The 18,589-nt window shown below is 42.3% G+C and overlaps 1 protein-coding gene across 2 annotated transcripts in view; it reads left to right on the top strand.

Moving 5' to 3' along the window:
* Positions 1 to 17,060, top strand: part of RAI2 (retinoic acid induced 2) — a 42,751-nt gene extending 25,691 nt beyond the window's left edge. For both annotated transcript variants that reach the window (XM_066621226.1, XM_066621227.1), the window contains exon 2: positions 14,736 to 17,060. In XM_066621226.1, coding sequence (XP_066477323.1) covers positions 14,812 to 16,476 — 1,665 coding nt within the window. In that variant the 5' untranslated portion in view covers positions 14,736 to 14,811 and the 3' untranslated portion in view covers positions 16,477 to 17,060. The remainder of the gene's footprint in view (positions 1 to 14,735) is intronic.
* Positions 17,061 to 18,589: the final 1,529 nt, after the last annotated feature.

The raw sequence follows: 18,589 nt of genomic DNA, 5'->3' as shown, positions 1-18,589 counted from the left end.
AGATAGTGGGGACAATTTCTGCAGTTTCAGCTATCTGGGTACCACTCTCCCCTTCGGAGGCGTGTCTGAGCTCAGCAAAGATTGAAGACATCTGTCCCTGGAATCAGACTGAGCTTTAGAGCTCAAAACACATAACTTCTGGTTTCACGGAGAAACTGAAGTGACTTTTTAGTGCCTTATAAGGCATTAAAAGCCCCTCACCTCTGGCCCCGGACCCGCTCAGCGGATAACTGAATCTGTGGATATGGGGCTCCCTGAAAAAGGAAAAAAGTTGTCAGACAACACCTAATGTCTCTCCTCCAACCATTTTGGCTCCTGAACTTTCAATAGCCACTGTTTATACATTTTCCAACCCTCAACCATTCTACCCACTTGATAGTTGCCATGTAATATTTGATCTGACCTGTAATTCCACTGAACTCATGTCAGTAGTAGAGCACGTGCTTTGCATGCAAGATTCAGTCCTTGGTATCTTCAGATGGGTTGGAAAAAGGATTGGCAATAGGTTCAGAGCAGACAAAAGAAAGTACTTAACATAGTGCAGAGCTAATATGTGAGCTTCACTGCCCCCAGATGTGGTGATGGTCATTAAATTAGATGACTTAAAAGGGAATTAAACAAATTCATGTTCTCTCCACAGCTGCTTGTTCTCTCCACAGCTGCTGGTTAAACACTACCTGCTTTTCTGATTAGAGTAAGGATGAATCTGAATTACCTGTTACTGGGAAGCAGCTAGGAAGAATGCTGCTTTCATGCGGTTCTAACTTGTGGTCTTATCAGAGGTATCTACGTAGTTGGCCGCTGTAGGAAACAAGATGCTGGGCTCTTTGAACCTTTTCTCTGAACCAGTAGAGCTGCCCTTTATGTTCATTCATCATGATGACAAGAAAATTGTCATATCAAAGGCAGTATCTCATGATTTTTTCTATATGCTTGAGCATACTGTCTTGAGCAAATAGACAGTGAACCATGGGTGGGGGGAAGGATCTGATGGCAGCCTTTGCTGGCATCCCCACATCCTCCCAGGCCAGAACCACCCTCCTCCCTACCCTGCCTCCCCATCACTGGGCACTGTACTTATCCCTTCTGGTGGCCAGTTCTTCTCCTGTCAGCGCAAGAGACTAGTGCCTGCCTGCACAGGCTTCAGTGGCATCTACTGCTGGGCCACTGTGAAGTGCTTTACAGCACTTTCGTGATGGCCATCTCCTGGGTAGTGCGCACAAGATCAGTGCTGTGGGAGCTTGGATTGGGCTGTAAATCTCATTGAACTTAATGGGGTTTAATTCTGAATAGACATGCATAAAATTGCCTTTACTCAAGAGTAAATTCCATTGAGTCAATAAGTGTGCCTAGGATTGCATCCTATGGCATTTGTAATTAACACTGACATATTCCCAGATAGTGCTGGAATTGTATGAGTATATACTGCCGCTTCTTTTCAGACTCGGATTCTTTAGGCTTTGAGTGCTCTTTGACTGTATATTCAATTGAATGGTTGGGAGATGAATCCAGGAGTCAAATAGAAACTATCTTGTTCAGGGATATTGTGTGGGTTTTTTGATGTGTCCCTTAAGGAATCTGGCTCGATGATGATGAATTATATCGATCTATTAATGTAGCAGCTTCATCTGTGAAAATGAAGTTGTGGTATTAAGTTTTGCAGTTTCTGCTGATGCACCCCTCTGCCCTTTTGTAGTGCAGAATCGTGCATACTCCATATAGCAGTTAGATTGTTGGACTTGAAGCAGGAAGACCCAGCTTCAAATTCCTGCTCAGCCATGAGATTTACTGAGTGACCTTGGACTACTAGACACCATCTCTCTGCCTGACTTATCTCACAGACTTATTGTAATCAAAGGGGACGGGAACCAAGTGCATTACCCTGAATTCCTTGTGGGGGAAAGGCAGTGTATAAATGTGAAAAACAAAATAAAACAATGCATCCAGGGTGGAGGAGGAGAAATCTACATAATGGGGGGAAATTGTGAAGGGCAAGCAGTTATCCTTGCTGTATTTTTCTTTTTGAAAATGCTAGATGAATGCTTATCAGAGTAAACTTAGAACCATCCACATGCGCACATACTAAAAAAAACACAACACCAAAAGTTCCATTACCACTTTGACTATGGAGGAGAAGGAAGTGTGTTATGCATCCTGGGTACAGTATTAGGTACTGTTAACTGAATCATTTGTGCAGATATTTTCAGTGTTTCTAACCGCCAGTTACAGTCGGAAGCAAAATTTAACTCCAAATACAAACGTGATCAGAGATCATGGTGGGGAAGGTTTAAAAAAATGAATGTACAGTATGTACCACAGGCAGCAAAACTTGTGCACTGTTTGTATATAAGCCTGAAGTACAGACATGAGTGGGAACCTGACTGCTGAGGTCTGCAGTTTCTTGGGCTGCAGTGAAACAAAGCTAAAACTGTGATGAGTTGTCCATGTAGCAGAAACATGGGTTTGAAAAAACTGTAACCTTGTTCTTGAATAATTTTATGGGTCTAATTTCTGCTCAGTTACCTTTCTTATACTTCCATTATGTGGATTTCTACCCTCCACCCTAGATGTCTTATCTTATTTTGTTCATCACATTTATACATAGCCTTTCTCCCACAAGGAATTCAGGGTAATGTACTTGGTTCCTCTCCCCCCTCATTTGATCACAACAATTCTGTGAGAACAAATCAAAACCAGCTGCCTTTCTTTAAATGTCGAAATGCATGTGTTACTTTATTGTAGAACACAGGTACTTTCTTCCTGCACAGCAGCCTATTATCTTGCCAACAGACTTCTGCACATGAATCAGAGTATTTGTGATTTTGAGTCGCAAGTTATATAAGTGTAATGGAGCAGAAGCCACTTGGGCACTAACGTGTGTTTCTGTGGGATTTCTTGAACAAGTCAAATCTTTTGCATTTTGCATGCATACTTGTACAAGCATAATATGGTCATCCTGAAGGACCAGGTAGTTCCTGGTTTGCTTAGCTGGAGAAGGCATATAGAAAACCTCAGCGGCATCATGGCACATCTTGCAGAATTCTCAAGGAGAAACACATTTTTGTGGTGCGTTCCCCCTTCAGTTGCAGTTTCCATTTGTCTTTGGTTGTTGTCCTAGATATTTGCTAAATGATCCACAGATCCTTCAAGCTTTTACACTTGCTTGATGCAATGTGTTTCCATCTCATGAGTCAGAAGCTAGATTTTGTCGGTATTTCTCAGATTTCAACCAAATGCACATGTAATCTGGGACTACTGAATCCTTAGCTCATATAGTACTGCACTGCCCTTATTATATGAATATTAGAAGTATGTTTCTAAATCTATTTTCATATGGTCCTTTATGGGCACAAAATGATGAAATCCTACGTTTGCTTCTAGATTCTACTAACGTGCTGGTCATAAACCAACTGGCTAAATTTTTGCATGATGTTCCCTATCCACCCTAACAATTGTATTTCTTAGGCAGAGAGTCTGTTTGTATTCCGTTTTGTCTGTCTGTCTTGCTTGTCTGTCTGCCAATGCCTAATAAAGGTTTTTGAAACTGAAATTTTTGTAGTGCATGAACATCATTTCTCAACCCAGACTATGAAAGTACAGACTTTACTTGTCCTTGGGATGTTTTCACTCACCCAATTGGATTTTCCATAAAATACGGAGTGGCAGGCAGAATACTTAGTCTTGTCCTTGGGGCCTCTTGTGTTTGACCTTGAGAATACCTTATATGGAAAATAACTGTAGAATAAGATTAGATGCGTGCACACAAGAGAACATCCCCGCAGTTTATAAAACTGCTAAGTAGTATTTGCACAGTAAACAAGTCTGTGTAAATTTTATGCAGAGATTTAAGACTCACACCAAATTTCCTTTTCACCTTGCTTCCTAGCAAAAACCTTTGTGCTATGAAACTGACCAGATAGGTAGGAATTACAGATGGCGCCTCCTATCTGCAAGGGATCTCTGACCTCTTTATCCATGACCCCATCCATGACCCCTATCCATGACCCCATGGATACCAAAAACTGGATAACCAAATCCTGTTTCTGTACTTTTAAACCCTCCTAAGACAACCAGAACTGGAACTGTGTTCCAGTCACCTCCAGAGGGCTTTCTGAAGCATGCCTGCCTGCAGCCTCTGTGGCTTCTGAATGAAGCCTGAAGGCAAAAAAAAAAAAATGCAACATGGTTTCACTTGGGAAACTGGAAATGATGTTTTAATATCTTTTAAGGCATTCTGAGGCCTGGGGAAGCCCTCCGGGTTATTTTGCTGAAGCTCACAGAGACTGTAGGAGGGCGTACATGGCCTCTGTGGGTTTCAGAAAGCCCTTCGGAGGCAACCAGAGCATAGCTCTGGTCGCCTTGAAAGGGTTCTGGTTGAACTGAACCTGTTTCAGTGAGGGTCCAGGGAACCCACGTCAAGCCTAATACAGGGATACAAAATCTGCAAATAAATGGGCTAAAACTGTACATAAAGCAAACCCGCTAGAACAAGAGCTGCCAGGACCTTCTTTTCTCTCTCTCTTTAGACAGACTCTTTAGCAAAACTTCTTGCTTTAGTACAGATGTAGAAGTTATCTTTTTATAAGGTTGGCTGCTAGCTTTCCAACCTTTGAAAACATGGATTCCCTAAGCATCTACAACACCACAAAGTCTGCAGTTCTAAGCACCAGGAATTCTATCTCTAGTGGTTAATCATTTTCTGATAGGACAGTTGACACCTCTTAGGGTCACTTTTGAGTTTTGTCATCCCTTAGAGAATTGACATTTTATACCCCAGTATATTTTATTCTCAAAAATCAAATAGTACTTTAATAACTAAATGTTGGATATGTTGGGAGCAAGTTTTTGGTAACAATGTCCTAAATGTGCAAAGCTGCAGCACTGTTAGCTTGTACATTTCACAAGTCATATACCTCTAGGGTAGTGTATATAACCCAAGGAACAATTTAGATACTTCACAGCTAAGTGTGTGAACGTCAAAGAAGATGAAATTTTAATCCTGAAAGGTTCCGTTTTAAATAAAAGTTGGAAGGCTTTCTAAGCTCATCTTATTGGAACCAAATGGATGCTTATCACTGTACTGCAATCTTTAAGCAGACAACAGGCGTTTTGTTCATGACAGTGTCAAGGCCGTTTATTTTTCACATGTTTATACCACCTTTCCTCCAAGGACTTCAGGATGATATACAGGGTTCCCTCCTTTCTTTTGTCCTCACAACAACCCTGTGAGAGAAAGTGACTGGCCTAAGGTCTCCCAGGAAGCTTTGTGGCTAGCGAGGACTGGATCTTCCAGGTTGAAGTCCAACATCAGAACTGTAAGCTGCCAGAAGCAACCTGTTTGATGGTAGGATTGATCCTGCAAAAGAAAATAAAAGAATGAAGTTTAAAGTATTTAACATATTATAAAATGAACCTCAGCGTTCCTGACTTTACCCTGCATCAATATCTTCTATTAAGCTCACTAAAGACATCCATGTGCAGGGCTGCACAGTCTTGTATATTCTAGCAGAACTGTCTCAGAGCCAAATCATGACCTTGCACTGCTGGTAAAACACGTTCACAGCCCTCCGTACCAGTCCAGCACCAGTGCTAGCTCCACTTCTCCACATCCAGAGCCTCCGTGTCAGGCTGTGGGCCTGACATGGAGGCTCTCGATTCTATGGCAGCTCAAAGGTTGCCGCAGAATCGAGTAGCCCCACTGTGGGGCTACTTGCCTTACATGAGGGAAGGGCATGAAAGTCCCTTTCTCCCTAGATGCTGCCAGCGCTGCCTGGTTAGCGCTTAGGATGCTGCGGCAGCCATTTTGGGGCAGCACGGATTGGGCTGCCACTCTTTCCAACTGCTGGACCTTGCAGACCAAGGAATGTACACTGTTGCTGCTGTGACAATACTTGGACTTTTGACTGGTTTATTGCTCTGAAGCAATGCAGTGGATTTGGATGTGCCTTGCCAGATGATTCTAGTACGTGAGGCTGTGTTACGACACACTGAGTTAAGCCATTGTTTTACAGAGATTCTACTAAAGTCAACAAAAGCCTTGTCTCTTGATTTCTAGGGAAAACATGCTTTGCCAATGGCTTCTCACCGATCTGGACTGAAAGAAAAGGATCAAATACCATGTTTTGTTTTGTGCATTTAAATGGCATCCTTTATCTTTTCTGTTCAGATATCAATTTACTAAGGAAACAAAAATCAGGAAGAGTTTGTAAAAAATGAATCAGCCTTATTTGTTTTTAGTGGCTGTGTTCTCAGAACAGCTCATTTTTCTTTGTTTTGCTGGTGACCATAATACCAGTGAAAAATGATACTAAATAATCAGTCGACAGGGAAATTTTAATTACAAACAACATAATTTGTATAAAACACATTTTCCCATAGGAGAGTAATGCAATTGAAGTTTCCAGTATAAAAAGATTTCTGATGTTAACCTAGTCTCATGTGCTTCCTGAGATCTGAGTCCCAAAGTAAACATCAAAACTATGACTATCCCTGGGACATATTTTCATGAGAGTCCTGTGCTATGGTGCTGGAAATGCAGGGAGTCTGAAGCCTCAAGCTGAAGGGATGAATCAGATGTAGCACAACTTGGAAGGTTTATATTAGAGTTCACAGTTAGACAACCTGTTTGGGCAGGAAACTCTGTTTGCTTTTCCAGTCTCAAACCTGGGTCAACTTTCCTTCTCACTGCTATTGATATTTCTCAATTTTATTTGTCACTTTTGTATCAGTAGATGTGATATGGGCAGAAGCCATAATACAGTAATAAAGGCATTTATGCTTGGTGGTCTTACTGATTCAAACACTGTGATTAGACCTTTATGGCACTGAACTGTGCTACCTGACTTAATTGCACATCTGTTGTCAGGAATGAAACACATAATAGGATTAATCCAGTACCACTTTCTTTAATGGCATTTCCTTGGTGTTTCCACATAGTTTTGTAGAAAGCAACAGTCATCATTGAATAGTAAGCTTTATCCTTAAGTCCTATCATTTCCACTATGAGATGCCTGGCAGTATTCTGTTTCACAGCAGATCTGCTTTCATTGCTGTAAGAAAGTAAACATTTAATAATTTGTACATGTGGACAGGAATTCTGTCTGGCATGATGGCTTCCTTAAAGGTGGAAGGGGCTAGTGCATCTTTGTCTTCATCTTGCAAGCAATAGCACCTAAATATGTCTGGTGTTATTTCTCTCCTATTTCAGATATAAAGTTCTATATCTTAAGATATAATATATATAAAGTAAGAAACAGCAAAACAACTATTTTAAATTATAGGCACTGCTAACTATGCAAAGGAAGGAAGTTCTATCGTTTTTCTACTCTTTCTCGACAGACAGGGCTGGCCTAGCTATGAGGATGGCTGAAGCAGCCATTTTGATTGGCAGGTTGGGGAGGGTCAGCGATGGGGGTGTCCTACATCCTTTGTCTGCCCATTGTCCACTGAGCTGCATCAGTTGTCTCTCCAACAGCCCAAGCCTAACCAACTTTCCAGCACTGATGCAGCCACAATCCATCAGTGATGCCCTACCACCACAGAACGTAGTATGTACCCTGATGAGACAACTCCATTAGCATTGGATAATTGTTAGGATTGGACTGCAAGTCCTTGTCCTGCTCACTTTCAGCAAGTGGAAAGAGGATCAGGGTAATGCCTGCCAACATGCATGCTGGCAGTATGGGGGGGGGGTCCAGTAAAGAATGTGTCAATAGAGCTTAAAGCAGCAATTTTCTACCACTGTGCCATGGCACATTGGTGTGCCATGAATAGTCTGCAGGTGTGCTGTTGGAGTTTGGGAGAAGGTCATATATTAATAGGGCCATTGGGGTATGTGAGTTCCCAGCAAGCAGTGTGGTGTGCCTTGTACATTGTCAAAAAACTGATGGTGTGTCTTGACAATTTTAGCATTGTGTCAGTGTGCCATGAGATGAAAAAAGTTGAAAATAACTGGCTTATAGAATACTTCAACAAACTAAAGTGGGTTTGAACTGCTTGTCATCTTTTTGATCAAAAGTAGGACTTTGAAATTTCAAGAAAGCAAAGGAAAGCCATTGCCAGTACAAGGTATTCCTCACAAACCAATATTTGCTGGGAGGTTGGTTATAAACTACAGGATAAACTTTTACCTTCAAAAAGTCTTAATTAAGAGCACACTAGCTGAGTTCAGACATGATGTGAAGCCATTATCTATTTCACTAAAGCATGATTTTGCATTACGTCTTAATCAAAGCTTGACCATAAACTGTAGCTTGCTTAATATTTACAAACCAGTGTCTGAAATCAGCTTGAAGTTTATTTGCAAAACACATTTTACGCTAACTGTGGCTTTGTGTTATGTCTGAATTATAACCACAGTCAGGGTCATTGCTCTGCCTCAGAGACTGCTGCATGATGAAGACTGGAGTGAATTTATGAGACTGAATCCTCAGCAAATGGGAAACAAAGGCAGACAAGCAGCTCTAACCATTGTTTGTGTGTTTGGAAGCTCTAACTATGGTTGCACATAAAAGTCTCAATCCAGCCACCATCTCAGAGTCATGAAAATGTATCTCTGAATCCAAAGGAGGAGTTGCATTCTGTCTTTTTTTTAGAAAGGAGCTCCTGCAGTGATGATGTAGGTGCTACTTGATTTGAGAGTCCCTTCCCACACACAGCTGTAAAACTGAATAAACAGAAATTGAATCCCCACCACTGACTGATGCCATAATCTTTATTATGATGAATAATCATGAGGCTGGAGGAAAAAATTGGCTATTTCTACCATAAAAGTGACATCCAACTGCAATTTTTTTGACAACTTAAAAAAAAAAAAAAAGGAACTCAATAGAACCTACTGGGTATGCCTCAGAGAAGGCATAGTAGCCACCTGACAGTTAATGCACTCAGGCTGCCTTGTAACACATGAGCACATTTTCAGCTTCTAAGAGGGAAGAGGCTTGATGACTCAAGAGATGGGGATGTAGTTCCAGGCATTAGGAGCAGCAGGGCAGAGCCCACCCACAGACAGAAAGCTGGAGGTGTGAAGACCTCGTGTCTTTTCAAAGCAGCTGACAATTAAAAAGGAAAGCAGAAAAAAGAATTTGCTTTTCATAGGGCTCTGTAAATATTCCTTCAATCTCATAAGAAGAATTGAGCCAATAATTAGTGCACACATTCTGTCTAAGGTGTATGCATTGTACATGGATGGGGGGGGGGGGAGAAAAGGACAGGGTGATTTCTTGTTTGACTAACTTTTTTAAAGAAAAGGTTCCCCCCCCGCCCACTTCTTCTTTGTTGCTGGTAACCAAAACCCAAAGCAATGCCAGAAAAACTTCCAACAAAATATAGATTCCTAGAGAGACATAAAATTCGGCATGGAAAACAATACAGATTGATTGTATTTAAAAGGTGATACATCCATAGGCTTTTCTTCAAGGTACCTTTCTAACTATCCAGTTTCTCCAGCTTTGCAATCCTTTAAGCCAGGGGTGCTCAATAGGTAGATCGCGACAATAGGTAGATCGGGGCTGACAGGTGAGACGACCCCCCTGCCGCCTGCACGCGCAGCCCCTCCATGGAAACGGGGAAGCCTCTCGCCCCTTCCGAGGAGGACCTGCGACGCTCCCTCTCCCTGCTGGTCTCGGGGCGCAGCCACAAAGAGTTTGGGGGGGCGGGGAGTAGGGAGCTCTTCCCCCCCCATAGTGCAGCAAGGGCATGTGCCTCTTGGGGGGACCTGTGGCTGCCCCCAGTATGTGGGGTGGGGAGAGAGGAGAGGCCTCCCGTGTGCTTCCTGAAGCATCTGGTGGGCCACTGTGGGGCACAGGAAGTTGGACTTGGTGGGCCTCCTCTGACCTGGTCCAGCAGGGGCTCCATACATCAAAGGGGGTGTCTGTCAGACGCTTCCTTCCCCCCTGGTAGATCTCCGGGCCTTGCTGGGTTTCAAAGTAGCTCTCGAGCCAAAAAAGTGTGAGCACCCCTGCTTTAAGCAAACCAGTTAGATTGGGTCGTCTTATATTTTATACTGATTCTCACTCAGTTAACTGTTTGTGCAGCACGCTAATCCCCTTAGCCTACCTTTCAGGTCTCCTTTGTAGTATCGTTTTCACTATAATTTCTCTATTTTTCATAGCTAAATGGATTAAGCAGGGGAATGGGAGCTCCCTGAGGTCCTGCAAGGTCATTAGTTTCTCATGAAAACAGAGATCACTATTAATTAAGCCACAACAGATGAAACAATCCAAAACCAGCAAAAAAAGTAACATTTAAAAAGTATTTTTCCTAGTTTAAACCAAGCAGCTTAGTGCACTGGTAACTTTCTTGGTATATCAAAAGTATAAGTGCGTATTTATTAGAAGAGACATGGAGCTCTTTCTGTAGATTATTTTAGTGTGTGTCCACCAGACATCAGCAGTTGCCTATCTAGGGCAGTGTGTTATGTGGTATCTGTGTAATGTCAAGCTTTCATAACTTGATTGAACCAGGAGTCGGTCTATTTCCACCCTAAGCATATTTTGTCATGTGTCAGTTATTCAGGTTGTTATTATTATGGATGGGTGGGTTGGCTTTGTGTTAGTGGCAAGACAGATTTTTTTGTTTAGACTCTTTTCTGAAAATGCAAGTTAACAAGCACTCCTTAGTAAAAATTGTTCTAGAGACACTGTTGCTGGTGAAGGATGATTCTTCAGAGGAGAACTTGACATGGTTTCATTGGCAGGGTCGTATTATTTATAAGTCTGACTATGCTGAAAACTAGGAGTCTCGCATGGGTTCCTAGGGGTTCTTTTTTTTGCAACAGGCAATCCTACACTACGGTCACTTTTGAAAAAAAAATTGCAAAGCAGTGAGCAGGCTTTTTTGGGCTTCATAGAACTCTTTGGCAGGGTGGATTGAAATTGGCATGAGAGCAGCTTGTAGAGGGCATGGTGGAAGCGTACTTTATAGTATGTTATTTCTGAAGGTGATTTGGAAAGCTCTTTGCAGTCTAATTAGGTTAGGTTAGGCCCCATTGCATCACAGAATATTGGGAACAAAGAAGCAATGGCTGCAGTTTACAAACTTCAGATTAGAATTTAAGTGCAACACTCCTAAGCTGCAGTTAGCACAAGGTTAGGTGTACCTAAGATCACTGAAATTGCTGGGCTTAAGGGCTTAAAACCTTGTGTTGATTGTGGTCTTTAATTTTGCTATCTATTTGGAAAGCTGTCTTGGGGATTATAACTACCTCCATTTATCTTCCCTTCCCCATACACATACTCCCCATTGGATAAGTTTCTCTTTTGTAAAGCCTCATTGGTGAACAAATATTATTCCATTTTAGTGTTGAGTTTAAACTGAAATAAATAAGGCAACTGTTTAATGTCATCAGAGCCTGCATTAGTATTTTAAATGTTGTGTGTATGCTCACCCCTTTGTGTAATTCAAGTTGGCAGTTATTGTTAAATGGACTGCTCAGTCATTTTAAATGTGTATTATTATGTATGTGTCAGGATTTGGCTGTTTTAAAGTGTGTTGGCATAGACAGTAAAAAGTTAATAGACATAGACAGTAATGAGAACTAGAAGAAAGGTGCAATTCTATGCATGCTTACTTGGAAGTAAGTCCCACTGCTTTCAGTGGGTCTAAGTCCCTACTAGAAGTGTGTGATGCCTGAGTGATACCACGAGAGTCATGCTGATTCTCCCTTAGTAACACTTGTTCTTCAGTATCAGGGGTCTCCAAACCCCAGCCCATGGCCCAAAGGGTTGTATCAGACCCATGTAGTTCCTTTCAAGGCTAAAAACAGCAAAAAAGACACACTTCTGGGTTTCCAAGGATGGTTATATACCTCACTCAGCCACCAGAGGTAAGAAATTATTCCATTGCATTGCATTGCACTGCACTGCACTGCGTTACATTCAGCACCTCTAGTGGCTGAACAAGATATACACACCAATGCTTGGAGACCTGTGATATAATTATAAATTACAATTAATGTCTACATTAAACTTATATGGAACAGAAAATAAGACCAAAACAAAAATTGTGATTTGCGTCATAGCTTGCTTGATGCTTTTTCAAAATTCATTCCCCCTCTTCCTGTGCGATTCAGTTTTGCCCTCTGCTCCCCTCCTCCTTCCATGCCCACCCACTTATTGTAGTCAGTCATCGGTTCTCCATGTATTTATTTTCCGGCCCTCAACACTGTGTCAGATATAGGATGCAGCCCTCGTGCCAAAAAGTTTAGAGAGCCCTGTTCTATATGCTCAAAGATTTTATCCTTGTTTAGGCATTCTACCACCTTACCTGAAACAGATGTTGGATTGCCTGTTCTGTAGTTTCTTGGGTCCACTCTCCCTCCTTTTTAAAAGATTGATGCTACTTTAGCTATTCTCCTCTGCCACAATAGCCATTTTAAGGGATAAGTTGCATATTTTAGTCAGAAGATTAGTAACTTTCACCCTTGAATTCTTATTTGACTTTATTCTTTTGTCATCCTTCCCAGGAGGGGCTGTTCAGGCAGCAGTATCTGCCTGAGCTCTTTTCCGGTGAAGACGGATGCAAAGGACTCATGTAATGTCTATGCAATCTCCAAAGTCCCCTCCCCACTATCCAGCAGGCTGCCTAGCAGGTTTCCTGCTTTAATATAGTTGAAAAAGCTTTTATTATTTCCCTTAATATTTCTGGCCATAAGCTTCTCAAAGTCTTTCTTTTCCTCTTTTATTATCTTTTAACATTTCTTTTGCCGGAGTTGGTGTTTTGTTTTTCTTTATTAGGACTAGACTAAGAGAGCCCCCTTGCACTTCTTAGCCTCTCCAGCTCTCCTCTTTAGCCATGCTGGCACCAGCCTAGACTTACGAGAGTCCTTCCTCCTTTGTGGTATACACACCAACTGGGCCACTATTGTTGTGATTTTAAACAGCCACAATGCACTCTGGAGAGATTTGACCCTTTTTACTTTCCCTTTCAGCCGCTTTCTAACTAGTCTCTTCATTTGTGAGATGTCCACCCTTTGGAAATCAAGGGTTATCGTGTCAGCTTTGCTTAGTACTTTCCCTCAGCATGAATGTTGGAATAGATTGCAGCATGGTCACTGTTCCCCAGCAGTTCCATAACATCTGCATCCCTCACCAGATCCTGGTACCACACTGTACCAAATCAAAGTCACCTGTCCTCTGGTTGGCTCCATGATCAGCTGCTCTAAGGCACACTCATTTAGCATATCAAGAAATCCAGTCTCAGTTTCATGACCAGAACATGAATTGACCCAGTCGATGTGAGGATTGTTGAAGTTCCCAGTTGTTGTGATAATGTGTCTCATGGATGCCTCCCTGATTTGTTCCCTCATGTCAGGGTCGTCTTCAGATTCTTGATCCAGAGGACGAAAGTATGTCCCCACTCCTTGGGCCTCACTCCGAACTACATCACTCTTTGGGTCTGATAATTTAACTCGTAGCGATTCTATAGAAGAGGTGGATTCCATCCTTCAACTTCTACTCTGTTAGATTCCATGCCTTCTTTGACATAGAAGGCCACCCCACCTCCGTTGCGCCCCTCACTGTCCCTCCTGTAGAGTTTGTACCCTGGGATTGCAGTATCCCAGGGTACAAACTTCTCCATACTCTACCAGGTTACTGTTATGTCAACTATGTCAGTGTTTGTCAGTGTATGTTAGACTTGTAATCTGTCCTGCTCAAAGGGCTCAGATTAACAGTGACATGACTCTGGTAAAAAAAATTTCATTCACGAGAAAGATGGAATATAAATGAAGATACAAAGTTGTTAAATATAACAAGCAGTACTTCTGCCTTTCCTGCTTTGGGACCTGAAGTTCTGCATTAAGAAGCACCCTTTTTCACAAGGGACATCTGACTATACTAGAGAGCATGAAAGCTTTCATGGGGCAAATGATTTGGACTAACTGCCATGGGTGTCGGCAGACAGTTCTTGAAGGCGTGCTAAAGTTCTCATGGTTTACAATGGGAAGAGTGTCTGCTTTTTTCCTGACATCTGCGCTGTCAAGATTAGCCTGTCAAAGTAAATTTAATGCAGCTTTGATGTTAATTCTTTATATTCCTATTAATAAAGATTTCTGCTTTATATTTCTGTCATTGTGGAGCTCTGGAGAATGAGGTCCTTTTTAAAAATATGGGGAAATCCTGCCTCATGAAAATACATGTGTGCATTGTGGTCCTGCTTAACGCACTGTTTAAAGATTTCTCAAGCAGTATGCTTGGACTGGTGCGTTTTAGGAGTTCAGTGGCAGAAGGCGTGCAATTTGTTTCAGTGCAAGTGAAGTTTTCCATCTCCAGAATGCATCGTTTTTATTATGGGTTATTTTTAGGATACCTCAGTTTAAGGCTCTTGTTGAGTGTAAACAGTGCAGCTGCTTCCCTGTGTTACATGGTGCCAATGTATGAAGATTTGTTTAAAAAGTATAAAATGAACGGTCTGAATTCTTGTTCTGCAAACTAGCACTTGTCTTCCATTTGACTGTTGCTGTCTCAGTCCTTGAATTATCTTTGTTTACAACTATCTCTAACTTACCCAGGACTCTTCCTATAACACTCAAAGATGTATGTTCTGTATATGTGTCTATATACTGTATGCACTGGCCTAGGACACACTATGATAAAACTGCTTGCTCCCAAAAGATGAAAATGACTACTTTGGTGAGGGGTGCACTAAAAATAAGTTGCAAATATTATGTGAAGTGTGCAAATATTATTTTAAGTAAGAGATTTTTGCAGTGCGTAAAATGTGTCTCTGTTTTGCAGGCTTTGCAGCGATGATGTGGATGTCACTGTCAACTATGTAAACTCCTATTCTTCAGAGCCTCGGATATCCTGTAAAATGGAGGAACTGTATAAGGATACGCAGAACCTTTCCATGGACGTTACCAATTCACCTTCAGCAATGGCTAACAGCAAGCTAGAGAATGGTGTTGCCCAGCTGATAACGGCCGAAGCCTGGAATATTAATTCAGCGGACTTGATGAAAAAAGCACTTTCGCCCCTGGTAACTGTCCCCACGCCATCAATATTGACACCCCCAACAGAATCCCAGAGTGGGGTTGCTCTCAAGGTAGCTGCCACAGTGCTTCAGCCAATTTGTTTAGGGGACAGCCCGGTGGTTCTGCCGATACACCTGCAAGTTGCAGGAAGCGCCGCCCCTCAGATTGCTCCCAACGGTAATACTCCATATGTCATGACAACTCAAGGGCCAGTCCCATTGCCTGTCCTCTTGGAGCAGCATGTCTTTCAGCATCTCAACTCTCCACTGGTGTTACCTCAGAGTTCTCCCTGTGCTGCCAACCCCATCCACAGCAGTCTCTTTCAGGGCTCTTCTGCCCCAGTTGGACAGCCACAGCTACTGGATCAGAAACCATCCAATCCAACTCAGGAGCCTGTCTTGCCTCCTGTGTTTCAGACACCTGGGTTTGCTGCAGTTCTGCAGGATCTCTTTCCCCCACAAGGAGCCTTGGGTTCATCGCCCTATCAGCCCCCACCTGACTGCTCTTCTGTCCCACCACAGCCCTTCAGTTCTCCTTTATCTCCACTGGTTCCCCCAGCTACACTCTTAGTACCGTACCCTGTGATTGTTCCTTTGCCTGTTCCAGTCCCTATCCCAATTCCCATTCCTATCCCGGTGCCTCATAGTGCTGAATCCAAGGCCAACCTGGACTGCCCAAAGCCAGCTGCTTCATTCATCCTGCATTCCTGCAAAGGCACTCAGACTCCCTTGGAGAAAGAAGAAATGAAACCATTTGATTTCATCCACCACAGGGAAGTTTCCCAGCTGAATCGGCATACCGTCATCAAAATGGGTAACGAGAATGAGGTCCTTGATCTGTCTATGAAAACAGTACCTTTGCTTAAAGAAAGTGAGGACAGTCTCCAGCTCTCCCCTGAAGACAGTGCTTTGGACCTATCAATTGCTTCCTGTCGGAAAGCTAGCAGCACTGACACCACAAGTACCACTGGCTCTGGATCCATGATGGATGGCGCTGCTGCACCTTCTATAGCAGATAAACTTTCCAACACTGCTTCATCCTTTGTTCCTCCAAAACCTCACGAGGCCCCAGCAAAGGCTGAAAGTAGAGTGATCAGTGGCAGCTCATCTGAACTCCTGAGACACCAGTCCAAATGGCTGGTGGATCAAACTAGTATAGCACCCTGTGAGCCCTCAGCTGGTGGCAATATTGAGATAGTGAGCACTTCGCAGACGGCCAAAGTGATTGTGTCGGTCAAGGACGCGGTGCCGACTATATTCTGTGGCAAGATCAAAGGCCTCTCGGGGGTTTCCACCAAGAACTTTTCTTTCAAAAGGGATCTGCCCCAGGACTCGGTGCTGCAGTGTTACGATATGAAGAACCAGCCAGAGGCCCGGGATAATGCCGAAGCACTTAGGAAACCCATCAAAAACCGGAGTGTGAAGTTAAAGAAAATGAACTCGCAGGAAATACACATTCTTCCAATCAAAAAGCAGAGGCTTGCGGCCTTTTTCCCAAGGAAGTAATTTATGAGGTTTTAGAATGTTTAAGGTATAATTATTATGACTAAAGAGATGCACTTCATTTTAAAATGACGTTTTAAACTTTTAAACTATCTTTTAAGTTATTTGGAGGTGGGACATCTGTGGGGTGGGATGAGTGGGAGGGAGATTGCAGAAGGCCCAGTACATTTTTTTTCCTTTGTGTTAACTTTTCATTAAAAGTAAATAAAAAGCAACATATTTTTTAAGTGGATTGCACATTTTGCAGCTTTAAGGGAATATAATGGATGAGTGAGCCAGAGGGGTAAGAGCTATTTTCACTGCCATAAAGTGCTTTGATGTGTTTCTGAACAATGGTGAATAGAATGGAACTTTCAGAATAAATGTTTGTATGTGCTAATGTGGTTGCTGTATTTTGTGCATTTTAGAATTTGCTCTCATTATCTGGAAAGGTTCGGCACAAGTCTGAAAACTACAGAGCAGCATGTTTATCTGATAGATCCTGACCTGTTGAAATAATCCATGCTAAATGACTTTATATTTCTCAATTGCATCCTTTGTTGTCTCCCATACACCAGGCAAAGACGCATTTTGAACTGTTTTACTGAAACAAAATTAATGGTGGCGGTATTGTCATGCAAAGCTCTTTTAATAATAATAACAATAATAATAGTATTTATATACCGCTTTTCAACTAAATGTTCACAAAGCGGTTTACAGAGAAAATCAAATAACTAAATGGCTCCCTGTCCCAAAAAGGCTCACAATCTAAAAAGATGCAAAAAGAATACCAGCAGACAGCCACTAGAACACAGTGCTGGGGTGAGGTGGGCCAGTTACTCTCCCCCTGCTAAAAAAAGGAGCACCCACTTAAAAAAGTGCCTCTTACCCAATTAGCAGGGTTTTAACATATAGTCTAACAAGCAACAAATAACCTTTTAAGTTGAGCTTAAAAGGATTGTTTTGAGTGTTGATTTCATTGACTAGTGGGTCCTCTCACAATGTTTTCTCCACTTTTGTAGTTAAAGGTTTAGTTTCAGAGAACTAGAGTGACATGTTGAATAAGACTTTCCTGCAGCTCCTCCCTATATTCCACAAGCCAATCCTAAAGGTTGAGGGTTCCTCAGGAACAGAGAGGGGTATGGCCTGGAAAGGGGGAGTTGGCAAAAATCTTGTCTTCCCTGCACATGCAGAAGTGTCTTTCTGCTCAGCATATTTAGGTGAGATCTAACCCAAGATGTTCACTCTGCTTCATCATTTCTATGCTCATGAAAAAGCAGAAGTGTGGAATATTGCTGTGGAATCAATATAGAAACAGTAGACAGGGGAATCAGTATAAAAGCCATTAAAATGTGGGGAAAAAATAGTAAAATCCTGAATAAAAGCCTGATGGTGGTTTTTTTTATTTTGGGGAAGTGCACTATCTGTTTTTAGAATTTATAATATTGCAGCTGATGGCAGGAGCTGAAGAGCAGTAAATATTTTGACTGTTTAAATATGGTACAGTATCTTGATTGCTAGGCCTCAGACATTTAGCAGTTCTTGTAACATCTCCACAACAGCATCAGCCTATCCTCTTCAGTGTTTGCCCTCCATATACTGGATTGTATTTATGCATCATTTTTCCAATCTATCACCAAGTCATTTTAAAATTTCTTGCCATGGCCTCCTAGGCTCTGGAGTCAAATGTACAGTCCTATCTTGACAGTGCTGTCTAAACATGCTTCTGACACTTCAAGAGATCTGCGGATGCATCTTTTGGACTGCGTTACAAGTGAACTGGAGTAAGGTCACGAGGTGGTCCTCCATGCACCGCAAGGTGGATGACTCTCCTTTTGCCAGGGGGCAAGGGCTAACTCATATAATCATGCTATGTGTGGGCATGTACTTTCCCTGATTATTTCCTATATGTCTGTGATGAACTGTGGTTTCTGTAATGTTGCAGCTGCGTTGTGGTCTGTAGAGAATGGACTAGATACACAGGTTCACTTTCCTCTCTGTAATGCATCTCTATCATAATGTGGTCTCATGAATAGAAGATATTCATGTCGTTCTAAGGACCCAATCCTATCCTACTTTCCAGCACTGATGCAGCCATGCTAATGGGTGTGCACTGCATACTCCAGCATGGCACTAC

This window comes from Tiliqua scincoides, chromosome 3 (assembly GCF_035046505.1).
Source record: "Tiliqua scincoides isolate rTilSci1 chromosome 3, rTilSci1.hap2, whole genome shotgun sequence".
In the NCBI taxonomy this organism is placed as follows: Eukaryota; Metazoa; Chordata; class Lepidosauria; order Squamata; family Scincidae; genus Tiliqua; species Tiliqua scincoides.
This window is presented reverse-complemented; position numbering and strand designations above follow the sequence as displayed.